General features: G+C 38.4%; 1 protein-coding gene across 4 annotated transcripts in view; it reads left to right on the forward strand.

The window, feature by feature from the left end:
• MYO1B (myosin IB) overlaps positions 1-19,352 on the forward strand; it is a 170,673-nt gene that overhangs the window by 145,319 nt on the left and 6,002 nt on the right. For 2 of the 4 annotated variants that reach the window (XM_079135084.1, XM_079135085.1), the window contains exons 19-29: positions 142-235; positions 1,244-1,393; positions 4,991-5,059; positions 6,757-6,843; positions 7,122-7,208; positions 8,947-9,033; positions 12,310-12,384; positions 13,996-14,130; positions 15,954-16,060; positions 18,366-18,498; positions 18,837-18,989. In XM_079135084.1, coding sequence (XP_078991210.1) covers positions 142-235; positions 1,244-1,393; positions 4,991-5,059; positions 6,757-6,843; positions 7,122-7,208; positions 8,947-9,033; positions 12,310-12,384; positions 13,996-14,130; positions 15,954-16,060; positions 18,366-18,498; positions 18,837-18,989 — 1,177 coding nt within the window. The remainder of the gene's footprint in view (positions 1-141; positions 236-1,243; positions 1,394-4,990; positions 5,060-6,756; positions 6,844-7,121; positions 7,209-8,946; positions 9,034-12,309; positions 12,385-13,995; positions 14,131-15,953; positions 16,061-18,365; positions 18,499-18,836; positions 18,990-19,352) is intronic. The other 2 variants (XM_079135086.1, XM_079135087.1) reach the window with 2 other exon arrangements.

Genomic DNA, 19,352 nt, shown 5'->3' on the forward strand with positions numbered 1-19,352 from the left:
GTGGAATTTAGTCTTGAACTTTCTGTGGTGAAAGAATGATTCCTTGGAAATGAAACTGAGAATCTGATATCATGATATAAGACAAAACTATTTATCATAATGAGAAAAGTCATTGTTTTTATTTTTGTTTATTTTTCTTAGGTCTGGTGTGGAGGTTCTGTTTAATGAATTAGAGATTCCTATAGAAGAGTATTCCTTTGGTAGATCAAAGATATTCATCCGAAACCCAAGAACAGTATGTAACCAAAACCTTTATGCTCTGAACTTAAGTTAGAGTCTCATAGGCAAGTTTTTAAAGGATGGTTAATATCATGACATTACCCGAGATGCTTCTGTGAGTGCCACACTCCTGTGTTTATCTGCTCATGTCTAAGAGGTCGTGCAAGTAAAGGTAGTGGGAGAACGTATGTGTTATTTAGGACACATCAAATCTTCAACCCAAAGACTGTGCAGCACTTAAGAAACCATAAGAAAACTGTCACAATCAGATGAAACCTTCCTGATTTACATCAATGGGAGGTAAAACTGGTCTGTGTTACTTTAGAAGCTACAACTCTATTTTTAGAAGTATACGAAGACACAGTAATGAACGTTTTTTAAATCTTAAAGAATACTTCTGAAAGTCTACCATATAGAACTCCAAGGGAGGTTTTTCACAAACATATTGGAGTGTAGCAGTTGATTTGATGATTTGGAAATTTGGAGAACTTGGGGAGTATTTAAATTGTTGAGGAGAGAAAATTCGGCAGCCTCCACCTCCCATCACAGGTAGAGTGTCCCTTATCCTAAATACTCAGGTTCAGATCTTGGATTTTTTTTTTTTTTTTTTTAATTTTGGAATATTTGTATTGATTTTACTGGCTAAAATTCCTAATATGAAAATCTGAAACCCAGAGTGCCCCAAAATCCAGAACTTTTGCATTGATGCATTGATGCTGAACCATTTCAAATTTTGGATTGTGGATGCTCACCCTAAACTAGTTATGATTCTCATAAACAGCATAGAGGTTTACTTAGGTCCAATTCAAGACCTCTCTGATTTGTCATAAATGCTTATCACTGGAATACAAACTGAATCTTTCATGAGTCCATCCAAATATTTTTCTTGTGAGTGATGATCCATATCCTGTTTAATTAATGTAGTTGACTTCAGCTTGCCATTTAACCTTCTGAGAATTGCTGTCATATATACCCTGAGGTATTGGAGGATTTTTGATAAGTCCACCTACCATTTCTTTTTTAGTTATTCAAATTAGAAGATCTGAGGAAGCAGCGGCTGGAAGACTTGGCCACTCTCATTCAGAAGATTTATCGGGGCTGGAAATGCCGCACACACTTCCTGCTAATGAAGAAAAGTCAAATTGTGATCGCTGCATGGTATAGGAGATATGCGGTGAGTCTCAGTCATTTGTAATCTGATATAGAGATGCTAATTTGCTGACAGTTATCATGTACTTACTATGTATGTAATTTTTACATATTTAATTCTCTCAATAACACTCTAAGAAGGATGCTCTTAGGATGCCTGAGAAAACTAAGGCGTTGAGCTGTGAAGTAATTTCCCCGCCGCCACATATAGGAGGAGGAGTTGAGTCCAAGGAAGTTTCCAAGCTTGACTTCAGTATACAATACCAACTTCCACTGATCTAGATAAACATAGTGAGAAATTTACCCTTTTAATGTGGACATCAGTTCGGAGGAAACAGTGTCATTAACTCTCTCACTTGTCTTGGGTCAGTTTTCCAAAATGACTGACTCATCTATATTTATCGTAGCAGCATTAAGATGGCTTATTTACAGAAAGCCAAAGCTGTGTTTTAGTAGAATTCTGGTTTTGGTTAAAGGATTGGATTTTCTTCATTTTTCATATATTTGGCCATATTAACTCTGGGGAAAGATTCAATAATAAAGTATATTTACTCGATTACTATGGAATTCCTTTTTGGAACTTTCTCACTCTTTTGTAAACGTTTGTTGGAAGCACAACACAGATTTGAAAAAAGCCTGAGATTACCCATAGGCTAGATTGAAATTGAGTCATAGTCTTGAAAAATGAATTTAAGTGATAAGAGAACCTCTTCCAAGTGTTTTTTATTGTATACTTCTTTATTACAGAGCAAGTTGGAAAATGAATTAAATTTGGAATCAAATCTCAGCTTATTTCTTTTTTCAGTTACAGAGAGATTTTGCTATAAGGCAGTTATGAAGACATATGTTATATTTACTTATTCTTGTGTAATACATTTTAGTGTATTATTTCCAAGCTTTGGAAATTAACGAGGTACTTAAATGATTAAACTAAAGAAAATGTGCTTGATCTTTAAAACACTACAACCAGCTTGGGGCACAGTGGCACACACCTGTAATCCCAGCCACTTGGGAACCTGAGGCCAAAGGATCACAAGTTCAAGGCCAGCCTGAGTAACTTTTTTTTTTTTTTTTGTGGCACTGGGGATCGAACCCAGGGCCTTGTGCTTGTAAGACAAGCACTCTACCAACTGAGCTATCTCCCCAGCCCTGGCCTGAGTAACTTAATGAGACTCTACCTAACAATAAAATAAAAAGGACTGAGGCTCTAGGTCAGTGGTAGAACACACCTAAGCAGGCATGAGGCTGAGGTCCTTCAATCCTTAGGTCCATCAAAAGAGAGAGAGAGAGAGACTACAGCCAACAGTACAAGTTTTAAAGCATGAACTTATTTAGCCATGTGAATGACAGATTCATTCATATGCATTCTGCAAAGGCATTGAGAACTATTGTCACCTAGTAGGTGCACACTGCACTACTTAACTCTTCCACGGGGTCACAGTGCTATTTTCTGTTTGGCTTAGAAAGGGAGGACCAGCAAATAGCCAGTCTTCAAGGAGCCCTTTTTACTATTCTTTATTTTGCAGTCATCAGGAAAATCCCAAGTTCAAGAGAATACTGAATTCATCTGTCTTAAATTCTACAAGTAGTTTTGAAACACCTACGATGCTAGACTCTGGGAATAGCAAGGTGGACAAAATAGCCTAATCACTGACTTGCTAAAGTTTTAAACTAGCAAGGGAGGTATGCATCTGAGAAAATAAATAATCAGAACAATTGCACATCATTGTGAAATAGAAATGGAGAACTGAGATCAAGAGTAATCGAGATGGACTATAACTTTAGATAGGAAGGTGGCGGAGGGCCTTCTTGGGAGGATCCAGACAATATAGAGAACCAGAAACACCAAGCAGTATTTGTAACCTCCCTCTAGTATAGAGCTTTTATATCACAGGTTGAAAACAAGTCACCATAAATCATTAATTTACAATGGTAGATGTTATAAGCAGTATTAATTTGCAGAATGGAAGTAAACAGAAGCCCAATTTTTTTTTCAGTGTGGGGGTACTTCTTGGAATTGAACCCAAGGGTGCTTAACCATTAAGCCACATCCCCAGCCCTTTTCATTTTTTATTTTGAGACAGGATTTTGTTAAATTACTTAGGACCTCGCTTAGTTGGTAAGGTGGCTTTGAACTTGCAAACCTGCCTCAGCCTCCCAACCTTCTGAGATTACAGGCATGCACCACCATGCCCAGCATAATAGCCCCTTTTTTAGAGAAAGCATTGACTTTCCCCTAGTATTATAGCTGTTTCAACTTTGAACTGAATACCTCAACAAGGTAACTATGTGTCATTCAAGCCAGTGGTCAATCTCAATATTTCCTCTCCACAAAGTAACTCAAGATTTTCTGAATTCTTGTCTTTAGTTACTGATTACTTTTAAATTATTCCATATTCTGTAATAGTTCATTGCTCCTTAAGATAAACTTTAAAGTGAGATATAGTTGTTTTCAAGAATATGGGAATTGAAAAAGAAAACATAGAAGTACCAAATGGATGCCAGAAGTAATGGTAGATCTTATAGATTTAATTGTTCATGTATACTTGGAGTATTACGCTATGAGGAATCATAGATGTTTCCTAGCTCCTCATTTGACCACTGAGGAACTGAGAAGGTGAGTGGCTTATCCCAGGTGCCAGGGTTTTCTGGCCTTTTCTCCCTGGCTTCCTCCTGTTCTGCTGCCCATTTTTCCCACTGATCTTCCAAAATGGAGCTTAGGATCCTGAAGGCATCTCCCAATGTCAGGGAAAAGGAGCTGAGCAACTAGTGCTTCCAGAATGAAAGATTGACAGCCTGGCTGGATTTTCATCAGAGATGCCCACGTCTCAGCATATATTTCCAAACTAAGTGCTGTAAGAGCTCACTTTTCTAGGGAGGGTGTTTCAGGAGTTTCTACTCTGAGGTATCAGTCCTAGAAGTGAGCAGGGCTTCTAGGCATTGAGCCAAAGGGTGGTGGTGCCTTATTGGGTCTTCCAATTTAACCTTCCCCTCCCAGCAGAAACCTCTGCTGCTCTGAGCTCTCCTGTTGTGCTGTCTGCTCTCTGTTGCTCCCAGGGATTATTTTCTTTACATTGTTGACGTGTCCTTTTCAAATCCTTGAGGGCAAGAATGGAGTCAGCTCACCTTTACTTTATAGTTCTGTTATAATGGGGGCTCCATATATAAATGTTCAGTCAATTGATATTAGTGTACAAAATTTTTACCTGATTTCCTGTATGGAAGCAAGATGAAAACAACAAACCTAAAAGGAACTAGGGAGATTCGAGGTGGGCCCACTAAGGTGCATGTGATAAGTGACACCAAGAAGAGAACACTCAAAAGCAGATGGATCCATTCAGAATGGGAGGCTCTGCCTTAGAACAGTATAGAACAGGTGGTGACAGGAGTATCTCCTGAGCCACTTGGAAGTTATTCGATTGGCATCTTGATGTGTATATTGGATTTATTGTAATAATTTTAGACTTTATGTTATTTTGGTTCTTTACATGTTTGCTTACAGAAGTGTGGATGATCAAGAGTCCTTTGTGTTAAGTGAGGGAATATTCTTTCTCAGCCTTGCAGTGTCCACATCACAGATATGTAAATATAGCTGCTAATATCTTCCCCTTTTATCCTACAGCAACAAAAGAGGTATCAGCAGATAAAGAGTTCTGCCCTGGTAATTCAGTCATATATCCGGGGTTGGAAGGTGAGTTTAAAAGAAGTCTGCTTTGTTTATTTGGGGGGTGTTGGGTTCTTCACAGAGGATGATGTATTTAGGCTCACCCTGCAGGGGAGGACTCCTCTGCCTCCTGCCTACCCGGTAAACAGTCCGATAGAAACAATAAATATTATGAGCCAAGCGGGGGCCCTGGTGACCACGTCTTGACTGCTTCCTGCTAAGCAGCTTTCTTTCTGAGAGCTTTGTTCTCCAAGCAGGAAGTCCTTGACATAATACTGTACGTGATCTCAGCATCCCCTTGCCCCAGGTTTTTGTCAGGAGCTGTGGTCCAGAAAGCTCTTACAGCCATTGCTTCCATGCCTGTGTATCCTGTGCCATCTGAGCACCCCCAGCCCAGCAATTTCCGTATGACCATCTTGCAGATTGCCCCATAATGACTGAAAAATCCTGAACTCTGGCCATGTCTAATGGAGGGAGGGTGAGAAGGGGTGGTCACAGTGGGTGACCTGGTTCTAGTCCTTCCTGCCAGGGCTTAATTCAGGCTTCAGTGAACTGTGTCTCATGCCCCATATCTAACCTGTGACTTGATTTTTTTCAACCAGCAAGCCAAGAATGGCTTTTATATCTTTAAATGGTTGTTAAAAAGCAAAAGAAGGAATTTTGTGACATGTAAAAATTAATATGAAATACAGATTTCAGTGTCATAAAGATTTGTTGAGACATAATCACATTCATTTATTTCACAGACTGTCTAGCTGCTTTAGTATAGCACTACAACGGCAGTCAGGTGGTTGTGTCAGAGACCATCTAACCTGCAAAGCCAAAAATATTTACCATCTTACCGGCTCCAGAAAAAGTTCATGAACCGCCTGCTCAGGGCCTTTTCTGACCACTTTCCTGTTGGGAGATGTTATGGAGTGGTCTGGATCCAGACAGGATACTTTGAAGCTCAGGGTGTGTCCAGGCTTGGAGTTCCTTCACAGGGTACAGCCTAGGCCAGGAGTCTAGCAACATTGATGGACCTTTGTCTAAACTGACCACCAAGGCCTTGGTTGTCCCACAGAAAATGTCAGAATGCAAATCTGAGCATGCAGAGTAAGTGACTGCTACCTACATGTCTTTCCCTGACCTCATTACTGGAGCCTGGGACTCCATCTACAGGCTAGAGACTTCAGAGCCTGGACCCCGAGTCCACCTCCAGGCCAAGTACTTTCCTGGCTTTCATGAAATCCATTCCCAGCCACTACTGTAAAGAAGCCCCTGGGTTTGGATCAGTAAGGTCAATGTTATTAGCAAATTTTAAAAACCTCTTTTAAATAAAAAAAATAGCTACAGTTATATTTGAGATATGTCATGATCAAAGAAGTACAATGGACTGTATCTCCAAAGATCCCCTGAGCACATTCTGAGAATGCTCCTCTCCCTCTGAGGTGCATCAGCTTGCGTCACCGTGGTCAGATTTTCCTGTTGCAGTCTCAGGCCAGGAGGCTCCTGTTCCCATCTGGCAGGAGGCTACCCCGTCATGCTCAGTGCTGTCGTTGTTGACTGTCTCATAGTCATTTCTGGACTTTGCAGTCTCAGCTTTCCTTTCTTAAGCCATTGATGTTTCACTGGGGTATGGGTGTTAGGACTTTCATCTCTTCTGGAATTTTCTCTTGGTCACTATGAATTTCATTTTTTTCTTTTTTTAAACATTCCCTTATTTGGGTAATTCTGTATCCTAGGCTCGAAAAATCCTACGAGAACTGAAACATCAAAAACGCTGTAAGGAGGCAGCCACAACCATTGCCGCCTACTGGCATGGGACCCAGGTAGGCCAGAGGCCCAGAGGAAGGTGATGGGCCGGGAGTGACGTGCACAGAGCCATGGACCCTCAGCTCCAGGGGCAGAACATGTTTCACTGGCTTAAGCTACTGAGCACGCGTTTGCCTCTCGCTCTTTCCAACATATTGGTGTGGGGTGGTGGCACATGCTTTTGCATTTACCGTTGGTGGTGACTGGTGTCTCTCTTTTTCTTTCTCCATTGGAAAGCAGCAGTAACCTTTCCTGCCTTAAACTTTTCTGTAACTCCTTTTCAAATGCATCACAGGCGCGAAGGGAACTGAGACGGCTGAAGGAGGAGGCTAGGAATAAACATGCTATTGCAGTTATTTGGGCTTACTGGCTTGGATCTAAGGTACTTGGTGCTCACATCCCATCACTCCATCCTGGAATTCTGCAGTAATCAATCTTTAGTATTCAAGGGGATAAATGATTACAATTAGTAGTGACTCAGCCTGGTGCATGTCCTAGCAGCCAGATTTAATAAACCTGGAGATGTATCATTAGTGTGCCTAGGAAGCTTAGGCATGTATAGGCCAAACAACTAATTGCTTACTAATAAGGCACTAGTATGTAGTTGCTCATTTTGAAAAACTCTTAAGTAACCTGCATGTTTGGTTTCCTGCCCCCACTGATGTATGCTGGCAGTTTTTAGAGATTTTTTTTGGGGGGGGTGCGGGGGCATGTTGGGAATGTTAAGATTTGGGCTTGAATCAGTCCTCCATGTGTTGGCAATGAAAATACCTTTAATGCATGCCTTAAAAAATTAATTCATGAATGAAATTGAAATTTTTGGCACTCCGTGGCAGATATTGATTATTAGAAGCAAAATATTACTTGTGAAAAGAGTTATCTGTAATTTCACAGAAAACTGTGTTCATGCAAAGCTAGCTATAATTGCCACCGAAGAATCCCAGGAATTTCACCATCAGCTGTTTGCTTTCAGAAACAAAGGCCTCCTGAAATGTTCTCCCTAATCCCCAGGCAGAGTCGTGGGCTCTGAACATTTCACATACCCCAAGGGACAAGGTTTTTAGATGTTTTCATTACTTAGAAAACCAAAGGTCATCTTTGCTAAAAATGTGTATTTCAGTTAGAGACACAAATATCTACAGAGTCCTCTGTTTTTAAGTTTACCTTGTTAACATTATGATCCCATCTTGTGAGAAAAAATGAGAAAAGTCAACCTTTGCCTGCATAAAGAACTTAGTTTGCCAAAAACTAACCAAAATTGTTCATTGGTGTTTTTCCTAAAAAAATCTATGAAAAACAAGCTAGTTCCTTTTGTCATCTAAGGGAAATGAAATGTCCTAGCACAGGCAGAAGGACTCTTAGATGGTTTTTGCTGGGATTTCTTCATGGATGAATCTGATTTCCCAGTTGATGATGTCTTGAAAAACCAAGACATTTCTATTTCTTTCATTTAAAATAGCATGCATTAATTTTTCCATAAGATTAATTTTCAAACCTTAAAGTTATTTCACTCTTTGCCTTATTTCAGTCTCCAAAATTTTTCACTGTTTGGAACCTTGACTAAAGTTTAATTTTTATACATACTACTATTTTTTTAAACTGGAAAGAATTCTTCAGTTTTTAAGTTTTCTTTTTCTTTCTTGTTTGCACTTCAATGAAACAACCTTTATTCCTTCAGTTTTGCAATGGTCATTCATGAGCATTGCCTTTGTATTCATTGAAATGAGGTTCATAGCCTCTGTGGCCCCGTGTGCTCTCAGCAAAAGGAAGTCTGGTGAAGTCACTGTGTCACTCACAGTTCTAAGGCTTCAATGAGGAAATAAGAGAAAGGAGAAAGAAAGAAAGAGAGCCAGAACAAGAGAAAAAAAGAAGAATGGACAGGGGAAATGAGGGACAATTACCTTGGGTGCCACACAAATTGCCTTCTCTGGAGTAGAATCATCAACAGCCTTGCCAGCTTGACACTGATTCCTTGGGTTGAAGTGGTTTTGCGCTATTCCTCTGTCGTTCTGGAATCCTATTCATAAATTGACTCTTCTGTTTGGTGGGGTATCTTTTTCTGGTCATTTGTGCTGTCTGCATTGGGCCGTCTCTTTTATTTACTATCTAAAACATTCTAGGCTCGAAGGGAATTGAAACGCTTGAAGGAGGAGGCTAGGCGTAAGCATGCGGTTGCTGTCATTTGGGCTTACTGGCTTGGACTGAAGGTACTTCCTCCACCACTTCTTTCTGTCCAGGGTGAACTCCATAAAGCCTAGCACCTACTAACCTGAGAAAACTACTGATAATGCTTGCTGATGGTCTGCACAGTCTGTAAAATGTCATCTTGCCTGATTTTCTTTTTGAGAAGAAACATGTATGCTAATATTTTTGCAATTTTAATTTAAGTAATAGTTGTCAAATAGGTAACAGTGTGGCATATTTTATGCAAGATGCTTTGATTTTGTGTTATCTTTTGAGCATATTTTTTTTATAATCATGAGACAGAACACAGTGGTGGAGCTGAAAGCTCCCATGCCCATCCACAGTAACCAGCCTGGGCATGGCAGGTTTCCTTTGCCTGCGTCCGCCTCTTCTGCTCCACTAATGACTGCTTAGAGTCAAGCATTCTTCAAAAGCAGCCATCATCATGCACAAGACCCTGGGTCCAATCCCCAGCACCAAAAAAAAAAAGCAACCATCATTCTAACTGTTCAGTATAGACACCAAAGGGTTTCGCATCAGTCAACTTACAGATTTTCATGAGTGAGATAACAGAGATCAGTGGATCGTTCAGTTAATGAGAACTTTAAATTCAAATGCCTTGTGATTAGGACAGGTTTTATTCCAAAGTGATGCTTATTGCTGTGGTAGGATAAGGATACACATAATTAAATATGTAAATATGACTGAGCTCTGAAAACCTTTAGAATGACCTGCAGACAACAGGAGGATTTGGTCTTCTTATATTCAACAACTAATCACCATAACAAATCATCCATATTGCCTGTTAGGAATAATTAGCCCCACATCTCTTTTTTTACAGTATTCCTCTTCATTATTTTTACTTTAATCTGATAACATTTGTTATTCTAAATATTTGAATATTAACTGAGAAATAATTAACTCTGAATCTGAACAACCCTTAGAAATATCCCTGAATCTTTGAACAATCTACATTTTCCCTGAAAGTTCATCCTATAAACTTTAAGTAAAATGTCCTTTTTAATCCTGATTTTTCATGAAGTAATTAAGAAGTTACTTAAATGTGAATTTAACAGGTGTTCTGTTTGAAGAATTCTGAATACGTTCTGTAACTGCATTTTTTTAGAAGCTAAACAAAACCAAACATTTTTCCATTTTAGTTACATCTTCTAATTTGCATTCTAATTTTCATAAAAAAGAAGGGAAATAAACAGCATTAAGTCAGGATTTTTACTCTGTAATAATTTCCATTAGTAATAAATATGTTTATCTTCAGTTCTGGGTTTAATTACATATCATTTCAAAATATTTTTGCGTCCAAGGTGTGCATTAGCAACCTGCTGTACAAATTCAGCTTGTAGATAAATGTTATTTTAGCAGAAGTTAACTGGACTTACTCTAGTAATAGCTTTTCCCCCAATTTCCAATGAGACAAAGTATTTTAATATGTTTCCACTATTATTGTTATGGAATAAGATTAAGCTTCTTTGAAGTCCAAAAATTATATTAATTTTGTCTCTTTTTCTTAAAAGCAGATTATATTGATATGAACAATAGCTTTGTCCTTTGAAATAACTTGATTTTCTTTTAGAAATGGTTACAAAGTATACCAGACCCTTTTAGGACTCCTGGTGCCCATGAGGGGACCCCATTGTATATGCCAGCATGTTGTCACCAGCCTTTTACTGTATGTGACTATGTTTGGGGGAAAAAATGGCCTGACCTGTAGAATATCAAAGAGCACTTGCTAACACCAACTCAATAAACTCAGAAAATTGTGAATTTTTTGAATTGACGATGTGTTTTTGGTAATGATATTAAATTATAACTGTAGCCAGGTGCAGTGGCGCGTGCCTATAATCTCAATGGCTCTGCAGTGAGCTCAGTTATAATGAGTTTCAAGTAGATGCAGCAGAACTTCTAATCCATGTTGAAAGATGTTCTTATGTGACTTGTTCCACCTTAATTTGCGTGCTTTCCTGTGCTGTTATAATTTCAGGAATTTTTCAATTTCTTCATGTCCTTTCTAGCATCATAAGTTAGAGATTCAAAACATTGGTGAATCTAACAGTTCTATGGCTAAAAGGGAAATTATTAATGGAATATAAATACAAGGAAGAACTGCCTATATGGCATATGGCCAAAATTTTAAACCTTAATAATCTTCAGTTGCATAGAATGGGTCAGAGGCTCAAAAACCCAGAGGGACCAACTGGGTGACAGACAGAGAAACAGCGGGTGGAGGGTAGAGCAGAGGCTACAAGACTTGTGTGGTTTGGAACCTGCCTGGCTTTTCAACAGCATGCTTCTCTACTCTGACCCACCAGGTCCCTTTCTTGTTGGAACAGAGCTCACTGTTGCTAAACCTGAAAAAATTATAAAAGAAATCTACAGTCTTAACTATTATATTGTGAAATTCTTAACTTACAAATACTTACATAAGATTATTTATCTGCAAACTGAGTTTGGTTAGAAGGTTGGTAGCTTTCTCATGTAGAAATATTTTGAACATGTGCATTTAAACCTAGGAAACTGGAGACAAAAGAAAAAGCTACATAATTCCTGGATTATTCAAATAGAGTAACATTTTGCTAAATACTGCTCTCTCATTTATATCAGGATGATAAAAAATTAATTATTTCTCTTTCAACTTCAAAGTTTAGCTGCATCATTCATTCAGCAGACATCTCATTTAGTTATTGTTATTGATTAGACAGTATATGAAGTAAATTATAACCATGTGGCAAGGGAAAGTGTGAATCAAAACTATAATATGATGTTTTAAGTGCTATGATAACATTAAGTATAAAGAGTAGAGATGAGAGAAAGTAAGTAAATGGAGGATAATGGTAGTTTAAAAACTTTTAAATACTTACTTATAACCACAGTTAGTTCTCAGTGTACAACTTTGAAGTTCTGTCTTCATATACAAGGTTTTTGGAAATTTCAATATAATTCCTCAGATATTTTCCCCCATTTGTTAAAAAAAAAAATGGAGAATATCTTATATAGTACTTTCTGACGTGTATTTTAATTTGTGACAAGTTTGCACAAATGTTTCTTGTCAAATCATCTATTTAAAAAACCTACTAATAGGATTTAAAACATCAATTCATTTTGGTATTATCATTTTGCATCTCTCAATTTCTTTGTCTCTGACTTAAGATCTACCATCTGAGTGTGCTTCCATTAGTTTACTCAGTCCAGAAAGGACACTTATAAATTGCTTGTTTCACAAATTGTCTTTTTTTAAAAAGAGGTGTATCATTGTGCTCATATGCTGTCTCTTCTTCTTAAAGGTACGTAGGGAGTACAGGAAGTTCTTCAGAGCTAATGCTGGAAAGAAAATCTATGAGTTTACGCTTCAGAGAATTGTAAGTTGACACTTCATGAGTATGGCTAATTAACCTTATTGGATTAAGAACTTGCTAACACCAGCTCAATAAACTCAGTAAATTGTGAATTTTTTAAATTGACAATGTCTTTTTGGTAATGATTTTAAATCATTACTGTAGCTGGGTGCAGTGGCACATGCCTGTAATCCCAGTGGCTCTGGAGGCTGAGGCAGGAGGATCTCGAGTTCAAAGCCAGCCTCAGCAAAAGCAAGCTGCTAAGCAACTGAGTGAGACCCCATCTCTAAATAAAATACAAAGTAGGGCTGAGGATGTGGCTCAGTGATCGAGTGCCCCTGAGTTCAGTCCCTGGTACCCCTCCAACCCCCAAATCATAACTGTAACAGAGTTAATAACCCTTCATATCATTCCCCATGCCCCATATTCAGGAGAATATATTAGAAAGATGATAGTGGGCCCATACATGATTCATAAAATTGTCATCTTATTTGACAGAAAAACTTTGAGGAAAGTGATTCACCAGGAAAGTCGGACTCTTCCTCTGTTCAACTGCTTGAGCTACAGCAGGTCAAAAAAGTTAGGAGTGAAGGAGAGCAAGGCTGGGTGAAACTGGTTCTGTTGTTACCCTTTGTTTCTAGAGAAGTGTATGCAGTGGGGAAAAGAGTGCAGACACTGGGGCTGGCCCATACTGCTGCTTACGATTTGTTACTTTGGCAAGTTATTTAGCTTCTGCCAAACTTGTTTGGTCATCTGTAAAATCTGTAAAATGTAATGCTGTGAAGCTCTTACAGTGCCTGGCACATTAGGTCAGATGCTCCTCCACTTATGATGGTGCACTCCCATTAACTCATCGTAAATTGAAAACATCCTGCTGAGAATGCATTGAATAAGCCAAACCTACCAAACTAGCCAGAGCAGCACAGCCCACTGTGGAGTTTCAGTTGTGCACCCTCCTGATGCATGGCTGACTAGTGTTGTGCTCACTGCTGCCACCCAGCATCTGGAGAGCATTGAGCCACACGCCACTATTCCAGGAAAAGACCAGAATTTAAAGTACAGTTGCTACTGAATCCACATTGCTTTTGCATCATTGTAAAGTCAGAAAAATCACAAGCTGAACCATCATGAAGTCAGCGATCATATGTTCTCTATAGCAGTGCTGTCCACTGTCTACAGAGACGAATGTGTTCTGTAACTTGGAGATACAATAAAGTATCTTCTTGCCACTATAGTTACTGAGCATTTGAAATGTGGTAGTGTGACTAGGAACTGAATTATTTTTAATATTATTAAATTTAAATTTCCAAAAATTTAAATACAAATAGCCACATATACCTAGTGGCTGCTTGTTTGACAGTACAGCTCCATAATGTTGGCAGGTGTTAATACTGCTGTTCATGTGACTATTTGAGTTGCTTTTCTTTTCTCTTAACCATATCATAGAGCTCTGATTTTTCCCCTTGGTATGAAAGACTGGAATAGAGACTTCTCAGAGGAGTTTAAAAAGTTTTATGGACTAAAACTTGATAAATTCTACTGAAGACTGTGGTTAATTTGATCATGGAGAATCTAAAACAGTGTCTTTTCCGGTATATTTTCCTCATCCAGTATCTTCTGTCAAACCCAACACAGGTGCAAAAATACTTCTTGGAAATGAAAAATAAGATGCCTTCCTTATCGCCAATAGACAAGAATTGGCCATCCAGACCTTACTTATTCTTGGATTCTACTCACAAGGAACTAAAAAGAATTTTCCACTTGTGGAGGGTAAAAAATGTCATTGATATATTTCAGGTGTTTGACAGCTGTTATGTGAAATCAGATTTTTAACACATTCTTCCTTGGCCTCAGAGGGACTTATTTGAGGACTTTGATATTTTGAGTCTTGCATTCACTGTTCTTGACTTTCTGTGGGAGATCCTTCAGCAGCCCAGGCATTGCCTTGTGAGGTCTCCTCTTGGCTGTGATTAGAAAGAAGAGCAAGAGGCTGCACTGACTTTTTGTTCCAGGTTCCAGTTGCTTTCAAGTAGTCCAGTTTGTGTTTTTGTCTTTGTCAGAAAGATATCATAGGAAATAGAAGCCATGAAATGTAAATACCTTCATAGGAGATAGTTAAGTCCTACAGTTGTGTGAGTTTATCAGATCTATTGAATATATACGATCCACATAGGATCACAACACTTGGATTGATGGGAAAAAGGCATTAAAGTCCCTAAAAGACAAAATGTCCTCTGCCTAAAATAAAGGGAAACTGAAAATCTATTTTATATTGCCTTATATCTTAGTACTCTCAATTTCATAGGAAAGTACAGCATGCAGTTTAGGTGTTAGGCCACATGGGGTACTTGTTATAGATGTTGGCTTTATTTCAGAAACTTGGTTCAACTAAATATGTGGATTGCTAAATATATGCAATTATCAAATGTAATAAAATCATTAGGTGGAAGAGTTTATATTTAGTCAGGAATGAAGAGTGGATATATTTTCCAGGTAGCACTTTTCTGCCCAGCAGTGTAGGCTTGTCCTTTGTCAGGATCACACATGTATAGAGTGACATTATTGCTAATTAGCCTGATGAGTGGGACTTGCTCAACATATGGAACTGAATTATGAGTCTATTCTGTAACAGATTCAACAGCTTTTCAATTGTTCATCTTCCCCTTTGAGTCTAACATGGAAACTGTTTTCAGAAAGAACAACAGGGAGCTGCTAATGCAGGGGTCTACCCTCCCCTCCGACCCCATCCTGGCCTCTCTTGAACAGGAACTGGGGGTTGAGAAACCTGTTTCATCCTGAAGGGGGTCTTTTTGTGGGAAGAATTAGCAGCAATGCTAATGTTTGTGCATGAAGTTATTTCAACAGTGGTATTCAACCCCGCCTTTAACTGAATTTCTTGGAACATTTATCTTAGAAGTCTGTCCCTGGTTCTCTGGCCATCCCCGTCTTCTTTCACTGCATCCTCAGAGTCAGGGTGAAGTGGAACTTCTCAGGTGTCCATCCACATTGTAAAGTGGTAGTAGGAGGATTTGTACTGGTGTTTTTCAAACTATTCATCATAGCGTATTTGTGAATCTTAAAATCAATTTAGTAGATTGCTACCAGGGTTTTTTAATGAAATAACTACAGAATAGAAAATAGCAGAGTGCACAAATTACAGAAGTATTGTTTTGCAAAGCTTTTGGGTCATCTTCTGTGTGCGGGTATAAATATGTGCAGTAGATTGCTAGGTCCAACTTTTACTTCCTGTCTCTCTTAAAGACTGAGCCTCAGGACTCAGATCCTTAGGAACTAACATCACAGCAAAATGTGTCTGCCCCTCACAGGCACATGCCAGTTGGGCCCTGGTGGGTTTTGAAGAAGTATTCCCGTTCTGCAATACAAGTAATAGCCTTTATGTTCTTTTTCAAGACCAACTTTTAAAAATCAAAAAGGAAAAAATGTTTTTGGCCTCCTAAATGAATGCTTTTTACACTTTTGCTTTTATTCTTATCGCTACTAAATTAACTTAGTATATTTAAGAACAACTAATGGTTTATTTGTACAAGTGATGTTTTCTTTTTTGTTGTTGATTTTCTCCTAATATCTCACAGTGTAAAAAATACAGGGACCAGTTCACAGACCAGCAGAAACTTATTTATGAAGAGAAACTAGAAGCCAGTGAGCTCTTCAAGGATAAGAAGGCTTTATACCCATCTAGGTATTCTGGTTTTGCTTTACCTATAAAAGTCAATATTTTAAAACTTGTTCCCCAATGTATACGAAGGTCTTTCTTAGTGAAGTTCAGTTTCAGTAATGGATGATTATTAACTTTGTGAATCATTTTCTAATTAGCTGGATATGAATGCACATAAATACACTTGAGCAATAACTTCCATAGTACACTTTAATGAAATGAGATTACAGGTGGTTTTACTCTATTGACATTAGCCTGCATACTTTACTGAATAATTAGAAGTCATATAAAATAAAAAATATATAGGCTATTAGGATAAACTTGCATTGTAAATTCCTGTTTACAGAATTCTCTTTGCAATATGCTGTAAATACCATTCCAATCTTCCTGCCCTAACAAGCCAGGCCAGAAACTCATTTGTAAGGTCAAGAAAATGAAACAGTGTATTAGTCTTTGGGTATTGCATAAACATGGGTTTGTGGTGTCCTTTGGTCAGCTAACTCGGCGGTCATGATTTCAGTGGCCTATGCAGCAATTTCAGCTTCTTTATTATCAACACCACATACTCAGAAAAAGAAGGAACACAATTGCAAGTTTGGCAATGGAAGTCCTCAGCAAAGACTGCTCATCTGAGTATTTGTATATATCCTGCATCCATCATGTCCCCCCACAATTACTATTTTCATCTGGCACTTATAAAAAAGTACTCATATAATTTCAGTAAAAAATCTTCTAACTTCTTTTAGTAACAACTTTTTAACTTCTTCTAAACAGCAACCTAGAAATAAAAATTGTATATTCTAAGTACTCACATGTATTTCATATACTGTCTCCATCTTCATACCTGTTTGGAAGTTCTTCTTTTTAAAGGATTAAATAAATACAAGTTGCCAGTCTCATTGGCTTTAACTATTTTAAGTTGCACAGCTTCCTTGTTAGCTGATTTGGCTATTCCAAGTCAGACTTAACTCCCTTACATCCAACATAGTGCCTGAATCTAGAGTCGTCCCAAGTTCCTGCTCTGCGAAGCCTACTTCTGCAACAGGAGAACTGTCTGGATGCTTTCTCTAGCAACTAATGCTATTCAGCTTTCCTTTTATACACTTAGAAAGTCACCTTCTTAATGAACATTCCCTGTAGATGACTCTTAGAAACTGGAGGCTGGAGAGTACATTTTTGAGGAGGCACACTCAAAGGCTCTTAGCACTTTTCATTATTTAAAACATGCTTGAATATGAACACATAAAAAAAGTTAACTTCAAGCCAAGTCCTTTTTGGGTGGTTTTTGCCAGTTGTCAGGGATGGTGGTGCTCTCACACCATGAGCAGTGGGAGAGGTGGAATAATCGGTCCTCCCACCACTCTTCAAAACAGCAGCTCCTATGGGCGTTGGCCTTTCATATCCCAGGAGCTGTGAAGCACTGGCCACCTACATAGATTTTTTCTTCCCTAATCCTCCACCCACGACCCAAGCATTTAAAGTTGTGTGTGCACACTGCCAGAATTGAATAGCTCAGAATGAAGCTTGTAGATCTCTTGAAGCTGCAGTTTTTTCCCTTGGTATCTTTGAAGAAATTTCCCTGAGACAGTCACCCCAGTCTTCAGGGAAACTGACATCCTAGTGACACATGCGTGTTGTACCTTTCTCCAGAAGTAATTTGTTTGAAAGAAAACTGCCCTGATTCTGAATGTGCATCTTCGCCGCTCTGTCCACTTGGAGGCACATCCTAGGAATGGGTTCCCTTTCATACTTTGCCTATTCAGAACCAGAGCTACATGCTGTACTAAGTGCTATGTAGTTCCCTTCTTCAGTGATTACCCTAAATCCATTTTTCCCCAGAAGGCCTATTGATTTTCTTATTCTTCGTGAGAAAATGAAATTTTTCTTTGGAGAGGGTGATAGGAATGATTTCATTTATTTTTTCAGTGCCACATATTGTTTAAAGATGTTAGTAAATCCTCTGTGGGCAGCCGTTAACTTTATATTAAAAGATTAGAAGGAATTGCCTTTTCCTTCACATGAGGCCATGTACTTGAGTCTGGCCCTCATTGTTGGTGATTTCTATCTTGATTGTTCCACGGGATAAGATAGTTATTAAAAGTCCTACCTACCAAATGCCATGATCACATCTACAATATATTTGAAACAGTTTTAAGTTTTCATTTCCAACTTATATTTAGGACAGGTGCAAGTGAAATAAATAAAATAAATTGATATTACTTGTCATGAAGTTGTCAGCTACTCTTTAGAAGTAACTGACTTCTTTCCTTTTGCCTGTGGTACTTCCATTTGAAACCATTTCTAATAGGCAGGAATTGTTTCTCCTTAGTGTTGGTCAGCCATTCCAAGGAGCTTATCTGGAAATCAACAAGAATCCCAAGTACAAGAAACTCAAAGATGCCATTGAAGAAAAGATCATCATTGCTGAAGTTGTGAACAAAATTAACCGTGCTAATGGGAAGGTAAAAATGCTAACCTTGAAAACTTGGGAGGCCTCAAAGACAGGCATCCTTAGTTCTTGAATGTTAAAATTTATATTTCATATTCTCGGTGGAGTTAACTTGAGGTGATTTCGCCTCACCTTTAGACTTAGGCAGAATTTTGCTTACTCTCTGAAATGTATATGAATTTAAATTTGTTTTTCATCTCCTTTGACATGTTCTCAGTTTATATAGGAATGCTCACTGAAAGATACTGGAATAAAATATGCACTTCTGCACATAACTAATGCTTTAAACTTGTAGACCATTTTGGGGCGCTTGTGATCACTGGCTTTATATCCCTTTTGGTTTTGTTTTAGAGTACATCCCGAATTTTCCTCTTAACAAATAATAATCTCCTTCTCGCTGATCAAAAGTCTGGACAAATCAAGTCAGAGGTTCCCCTGGTGGATGTGACCAAGGTGTCAATGAGCTCTCAAAATGACGGCTTCTTCGCTGTCCACCTCAAGGAGGTAAAAGTTCAACTAGTGACTTGACAGTAATGATTCTCCCTTTGTCCAATTTCTCAGCCATTGAGTTAAAATTTTCCCCATCAGATTAGTCCTGTTGCCTGATGTCCTCCCTACTGATTTGCAGATTTTGTCTATGTTAACTCCTATATAAAATCTCATGTTTGATTTTTCAATAATTGAATAAGGTTAGTCCCTTTTATTGACTTGCTCACTTAACATTTTGAATTATGTCTCTTGCTTTTGTTTCTTCTGTGTACCAACCTACAGATGTCTTCTTGTTCATCTTTCATTTGTTTTTTTTTTTTTTAATCAAAGGACAAACTGCAATAAAACCATCACCTAATGATTTTGACCTAAAGCTTT

This window comes from Sciurus vulgaris (assembly GCF_902686455.1).
Source record: "Sciurus vulgaris genome assembly, chromosome: 3".
In the NCBI taxonomy this organism is placed as follows: Eukaryota; Metazoa; Chordata; class Mammalia; order Rodentia; family Sciuridae; genus Sciurus; species Sciurus vulgaris.